The 7,651-nt window shown below is 43.2% G+C and overlaps 1 protein-coding gene across 1 annotated transcript in view; it reads left to right on the top strand.

Moving 5' to 3' along the window:
- The window catches only part of kif26aa (kinesin family member 26Aa), a 97,148-nt gene that overhangs the window by 66,851 nt on the left and 22,646 nt on the right, over positions 1-7,651 (top strand). The window contains exon 6 of the mRNA XM_053675915.1: positions 6,135-6,327. Within this exon, the coding sequence (XP_053531890.1) occupies positions 6,135-6,327 (193 nt within the window). The remainder of the gene's footprint in view (positions 1-6,134; positions 6,328-7,651) is intronic.

The following is a 7,651-nucleotide window of genomic DNA, read 5'->3' as shown; positions in this document are numbered from 1 at the left end:
CCTCCACTCGCTACACCCGTTCCATCTAACCTCCACCCTCTACACCTGTTCCCTCTAACCTCCACCCTCTAAACCTGTTCCCTCTAACCTCCACCCGCTACACCTGTTCCATCTAACCTCCACCCTCTACACCTGTTCCCTCTAACCTCCACCCTCTACACCTGTTCCCTCTAACCTCCACTCGCTACACCCGTTCCATCTAACCTCCACTCTCTACACCTGTTCCCTCTAACCTCCACCCTCTACACCTGTTCCCTCTAACCTCCACCCTCTACACCTGTTCCATCTATCCTCCACCCTCTACACCTGTTCCCTCTAACCTCCACCCTCTACAGCTGTTCCCTCTAACCTCCACCCTCTACACCTGTTCCATCTAACCTCCACCCGGTACACCTGTTCCATCTAACCTCCACCCACAACACCTGTTCCATCTAACCTCCACCCGGTACACCTGTTCCCTCTAACCTCCACCCTCTACACCTGTTCCCTCTAACCTCCACCCTCTACACCTGTTCCATCTAACCTCCACCCTCTACACCTGTTCCATCTAACCTCCACCCGGTACACCTGTTCCATCTAACCTCCACCCACTACACCTGTTCCAGCTAACCTCCACCCGCTACACCTGTTCCCTCTAATCTCCACCCTCTACACCTGTTCCATCTAACCTCCACCCTCTACACCTGTTCCCTCTAACCTCCACCCTCTACACCTGTTCCATCTAACCTCCACCCTCTACACCTGTTCCATCTAACCTCCACCCTCTACACCTGTTCCATCTAACCTCCACCCGCCACACCTGTTCCATCTAACCTCCACCCTCTACACCTGTTCCCTCTAACCTCCACCCTCTACACCTGTTCCCTCTAACCTCCACCCTCTACACCTGTTCCATCTAACCTCCACCCTCTACACCTGTTCCATCTAACCTCCACCCTCTACACCTGTTCCATCTAACCTCCACCCGCCACACCTGTTCCATCTAACCTCCACCCTCTACACCTGTTCCCTCTAACCTCCACCCTCTACACCTGTTCCCTCTAACCTCCACCCTCTACACCTGTTCCATCTAACCTCCACCCACTACACCTGTTCCAGCTAACCTCCACCCGCTACACCTGTTCCCTCTAATCTCCACCCTCTACACCTGTTCCATCTAACCTCCACCCTCTACACCTGTTCCATCTAACCTCCACCCGCCACACCTGTTCCCTCTAACCTCCACCCGCTACACCTGTTCCATCTAACCTCCACCCTCTACACCTGTTCCATCTAACCTCCACCCGGTACACCTGTTCCATCTAACCTCCACCCACTACACCTGTTCCAGCTAACCTCCACCCGCTACACCTGTTCCCTCTAATCTCCACCCTCTACACCTGTTCCATCTAACCTCCACCCTCTACACCTGTTCCCTCTAACCTCCACCCTCTACACCTGTTCCATCTAACCTCCACCCTCTACACCTGTTCCATCTAACCTCCACCCTCTACACCTGTTCCATCTAACCTCCACCCGCCACACCTGTTCCATCTAACCTCCACCCTCTACAAATGTTCCATATAACCTCCACCCGCTACATCTGTTCCATATAACCTCCACCCGCTACACCTGTTCCCTCTAACCTCCACCCGCTACACCTGTTCCCTCTAACCTCCACCCACTACACCTGTTCCAGCTAACCTCCACCTGCTACAGCTCCTGTTTGGTCAGAAGGTGTCCTATAATTTTATATAACAGCAGCTGTGACCGCGGTGTGGTTATAAGAATATAGCAGTAACGTTGCTTCATTGTTGATTATTTTCCAATAACAGCACGACACACCGAGCTGTAATACCGACTTAACAGAATTCTATTTTGTGTGTAAGAACAGTTTTAAGAACCAAGCGAAAGAACCAAATGCTTCATGTCTGAGATTAATATTTAATAGTTGTGGGGTTTCTTTCTCGTCTTTCCGTCTGAGTAAATTGAGCTTCATGAAGCTACACGAGTAAAGTAGCTCGTTAGCTCCACTCCAGTTATCTTAGCTAGCTAGCTAGATAGTGCTAACCTGACAGAAGAGTAAACCACTGCTTGTTTGTGTGTTTGTTCTGCTTTGGTAGCTTTTGTCGCATTTCATGACTTTGTGTGGAAAAAAAAAAAACGTGCAGTTTTGCGTAAACAAAACCAGTCCAGAATGAATAGTTTGTTTCCATGGTAACATATAATGAATGGAGTTAACATACAGAAGTCATGGTGCTGTTTTGAAGGTTTTTTTTCTTTTTCTTGGGCTTTCCATCATCTGTGTGTTATTAATACATTACTAAATACATCCACAGGGTCAGTCAAGGTAACACTTGGTGCTTAAGCCCTGACTCGAGACCTACTGTACCTCCTCACCGAGCACTTGTGTTAGCACTTTGTTTATCTATTAGTTAAAAAAAAAAAAATCCTTGTTTTGAGCTTTCTTTTTATACTCTACTCTCCAACAGTGCTTCTGAAGTAGCATGAGGATGTGTTTCTGATGCAGAAGTGCTTTGTAGTCTCGAAGTCACTCTAGATAAAGGCGTCCAGACCAGCAAGCACGTCCATCTCCAAACCTCAGAGCTTCATAGATGTAGCCATAAGCATTTCACAAGCATCTCTTGCTATTCCCAATGCAGAACCTGAACCGGGTCAGAGAGATGATGTTGGGATGATGGGCGTAGCTAAACTCCGAACCCGAACGACGCAAGTTTTAAACCTCTGCCACTGATACAATCTGCAGCCTTTACAGGAAGTGTGAACAAACTATCAATAACACCACGCAGGCATGTTGAAGACAAACATGGGACATGATTAAAGTGTAGTTCAGTTGAGGTTCAGGCTGTGGGTGTAGATTACACTGGGACCATTAAAGACATGTTCTCACCACTTTGTGAAAGTGTAGTCTGTTTCCAATCTGATTTTTTCTTCTTTAGATCGTTCTTTAGATCTTTCTTTAGATCGTTGTTTAGATCGTGCTTTAGATCGTTCTTTAGATCTTTCTTTAGATCTTTGTTTAGATCTTTCTTTAGGTCTTTCTTTAGATCTTTGTTTAGATCTTTCTTTAGATCTTTCTTTAGATCTTTGTTTAGATCGTGCTTTAGATCATTCTTCAGATCTTTCTTTAGATCTTCAGATCTTCTTTAGATCTTCTTTAGATCTTTCTTTAGGTCTTTCTTTAGATCTTCACTATTAAGAAGGGGTTTGTTTCTCAGTCTGTAATAAAGTATCTATGAGTCTCACTTAAAACTCTTGTGTTTGGATAAGGTATTTGTTTTCTGGAGAAAACCCATCTCACTTATCTGAAGAAAACATATTTTAAGTGTAGCCAGTGATTGCTGGGTCAGCTTATCCTTTAAACCTCCAGCACAGTTTCTTTACATGACAGCACTGGCATCGTCTGCAGCCTGCAGCCACGTCACGGTTTCTTGATTCCTACTCAGTTTGTTTGTGGCTTTATTAAATTGCGCTGTCAGATGCACGATATAAATAAAAAAAACAATTCAGTGCTAAGTAATAGGACATGCTGGATCAGGTGCTGTTTTACACGCTGCTGAATGATGAGTGCGGGAGCCATTTTGTTAAATGAAACCAAGTTTGCAGTGATTAATGTGATAAAAGTGGCATGGAGGCATGAAACACAAACACACACACACACACACACACACACACACACAGGTGAGTTTAATAATCTGAATGAAAGTGTCTAGATAACTGACTTTAGCAGCTGTGTAACAGGAGGACCTTTCCTCGTGTACACATTCACGTAACGTTTGAATTCGGTTGCCAGATCTGGATCTGATCCTCCTGGCGTGGATGGAAACATTAGCAAAAATGGAAAAGTTTGTGAAATGCTTAGAGTTAGGTGTCGTGGTTGCCAGATTCTGTGCTTTTCCCCTTAAATTGAGCTACTTTGCAAAATAATTTTCAAAGCAGCGTTGCATAGTGCAGACTTAAGTATAAATCTTACTGTAAATGAAAGTATGAGTTTAAATTGCGCTTCGGTGTTATCTAGCGCCGCAGTGACTGAGCTAGGACATGCAGCGAGTCGACTAAATATGCTTTTTTTTAACAGTCTGTTGAATTTAACCTCAAGTCATGAATCCACTTCGTCTCTCGGACGTCGCCCGGTGATGCTCCACGTTCAGAAATAGTTCCGTATTAATGTAGCATCTCTAAACCTTTATTAATCAAGCTTTGTGTTTTTTTTAAAAATTATTATTATTTGTATCCTTTGCCGGAGTTGCGTCTCCAGTTCAGGAGATCTCCAGTGTGAGGTCTTGGAGGGAAAAAGAGATTTAACAGGTGGCTGCATCTTGTCAAAGTTCAGTCTAGCGTGTCAGAGCTTAGCCGAAACATGTGATGTGAAACTTGATATGCTCCTGAAAGATATCTCAATTCTTCATAAAATGCTCATGTAGAGAGGCTGTTTTTCAGAGAACTCAGAGACTCAGAGAAAGCATGTGCATGCATGAGAGGTGAGACAGGGGCTTTGTCCCCAGACGTGGGTCTACATGCCAATAAAAAAGCCTCCCCCCTTCCTCCTCCTCCTCCTCCTCCTCCTCAGCTTTTTTTCTCTACCCTTGTTCTCATCTGATTGGCCTCCCACTTCCTCAGCCTGCCGCGCTCCGTGCCTCTGATGGAAATTCAATATTCCTGCCACGGAGAACACGAACTGGCACATGACTGCCGGGACGTGTTTACCCTCCACGCTCTCCGTTTCTACATTTTTAATGCCAATGTATAATAACACCATTCCAACAGTGTGTGTGTGTTGTTGTTTTTACATTTAAAACCTTGTAGAATCTCTTCTTGGGGTCATTATCACACACACACCTACTCACACACACACACACACACACACACACACTTGAATCCCCTGGCTGTCTCGCTCCATGTCCTTCACGGAGGCTGTAATTACACAGAAATTCTGCGCTCCTGAAGATGCTGCACTACAGACGGCGGAGTGAAAAGATGAGGACGAGCGAGGGACCGTGAGAGAGGAAAAGAACGAGAGAAAGAGGAGAAGGAGGATGAGAACAATGCTTTTTAATCAGCTCAGGCTCTGCTTGTTACTCAGCGTTGACCGACGTCTCCATCCTGACGCACATCCTGAAGTGTTTATGACGTACACAGTTACAGCTTTCAGGAGACTCCTTCCATAAATCTTCCATAAATTAGAGAAAACTCCATATCAAAACCGTATCGATGATTTCACACGTTTTTATAGTGGAGCGTCCACCGTACACGTCCCTGTGACACGACTGTCTGAGCCGCTGCTACAGAAAATGAATCAACTCCTTCTGATCGATCAGATTCCACACGCTGATATTTAACAGGCCGGGTCTAGCCCACGATACAGTCGCAAACCAGCAGCGGATCAATATGGCAAGTACGAAAAGAAGAAGAATAATAATAAAAGAAGAAGAAGAATAAAAGCTCGGAGATCAAAGCGGTTACTGAAGACGTGTCGCTGTACACGAGTCGCTGCGTGTTTGTTATAGCAAGCGAACATCTGTGACACCGTCGCGTCGTTGTATGTGTGTCATAGACGTAAATAACAGACAAATCACTGACAAATCTCCAACTACATAGAGACGGAAAGACAGAGAGACAGACAAGTGGATGGAGGGACGGATAGACAGACAGAGACACACGGTGAGTTAGACAGACAGAAGAACAAACAGGCAGACAGACAGGCGGACAAAAAGACAGACAGGTAGGGAGACAGACACAAGGACAGACAGACGCACTCAGGCAGACGGAAAGGATGGATGGACAGACGGATAGACGTACACAGACACATTGATAGATGGAGACTTAGACAGTTAGATAAATGGATAGAAGAACAAAGAGGCAGACAGACAGACAGACACACAAACAGTTTATCAGTGTGTGTGTGGGGGGGAGGGGTAGTAGTTTAATTACATATAAGATGAGTGTATGTAGAGTTCCTGTAGAAAACACACAAGTCTAGACTAAAAGCAATTAGCATGACATGTAAAAGCGCTAAAAGCAGACTATTCAGTATTAAACACTAATCCTTACAGTTCTTATTTACTCCTCATTTCTGCTCCACAGTGTTGACCTCTTCCTGACCTCCATCTACTCCATGTTTTTCTTTTCCTCAGGGCTGCTCAGAAGCTGAACCTCTCCAAACGGAAGAAGCCTCAGCCTCCTCCGCCGCCGTCCCCGCCTGACCCCGATGAACCGTTCTTCTACACAGACGGCTTCAGTGCCGCCCTGCAGCTCTCACCCCCACCTGTCCCACCATGCCTGCTCAGGGTGGGGTCAAAGGTCAAAGACAGCCCCGGGATGGGCAAGGTACAGCCGCGTATCTGAGGCCGCCGTGATGTTTAGGACATAGTGATGATGATGTAATGCTGCTAACATCAACATTTGCTTTGAACCGTAACAACGCGTGACTTTGTCTTGTTATGAATTGAGAAAAAAAAAAAATCAGTGGAGTTGAAGATTGCTCTGTAAGAATGTCATCTTGGACAGTTGTCAAGTCACCATCAAAGAGGTCTGTGTGTGTGACGGCTCGGGAAAGAGCAGTTGTACAAATTCCCAGGGTGATGGAATTCCAAGTAGCTATTTGGGAATACCAGATCGCATTCCGGAATGTGAGGGTTCAGCAGCCAGTGGGAGTGGGAAAAACTGGACAGGTCAGAGGTCATCAGGGGGCAGGTGGACAAAAAGAGCAAGCTTTGTACTCTGGATTAGATTTGATCATTTTATATATATATATATATATATATATATATATATATATATATATATATATATATATATATATTTATTTATTTTTAATATATTATTCTGGATTATATTTGATCTCTAAAGAGCTGGTTTCAAATGTAAAAAAAGACCATTTTCAAATGAAATATGCGCCTTTTAAATGAACTCATTTAAACATTAAATAAAAAGAAAAGAAAACACGCAGCATTTCCCAAATCAAAGCCGGATTAGGTGAATTAAAAATCTTCAGCTTCCACAAGATAAGCAAGTTTACAATGAAGAGAATTACTAATTAGAATGAATAGAATTAATGCTAAACAAATAAAGAAATAAAGACAACTTAATATGCAAAAGGTTCGTATTTATAAGAAAAAATAGGAGTATTTTGAATATATGATTAAAAATATTAAATATTAAATAGGAGAAATGATGATAAAAAATAAAAGGTTTAACAGCTTTTAGCAGAAATGAGAAATTCCTTCTATTATTATTATTAGTAGTAGTAGTAGTAGTAGGAGTAGTATTGCTTTTATTGTTATTATTGCTTTTATTTCAAATGGCTTTAATATATCTTGTATCTTGGCATTGAAGTACAATTATAATTATTATAATTATTTACAGTTTCTCAGTGTTTTTAAGTGTTTTTTAAATAATGAAATCACATTAATGTACATCAGCACATATTTTGGAAAAATATAAAGCTTTTATAGACGTTTGTATTCTTGTTAAAATACTGACTCATAATTACACGTGAGGAGGCGAGAGCTCCGAGTACGCCTCAGTACGGCTCTGTAACACGTCCCCATGGTAAAGGACACTTTCATTAAAGAGTCTCGGTCTGTAATGGAGAATTATGAACACTACAACTTAAACCGAGCTGTAATTAAATTATCAGCTTATTCATTAA

The sequence above is a fragment of the Ictalurus punctatus genome, chromosome 25 (assembly GCF_001660625.3).
Source record: "Ictalurus punctatus breed USDA103 chromosome 25, Coco_2.0, whole genome shotgun sequence".
Taxonomy (NCBI): Eukaryota; Metazoa; Chordata; class Actinopteri; order Siluriformes; family Ictaluridae; genus Ictalurus; species Ictalurus punctatus.
Note: the sequence above shows the minus strand (reverse complement) of the source record. Positions and strands in the feature narration are given on the sequence as shown.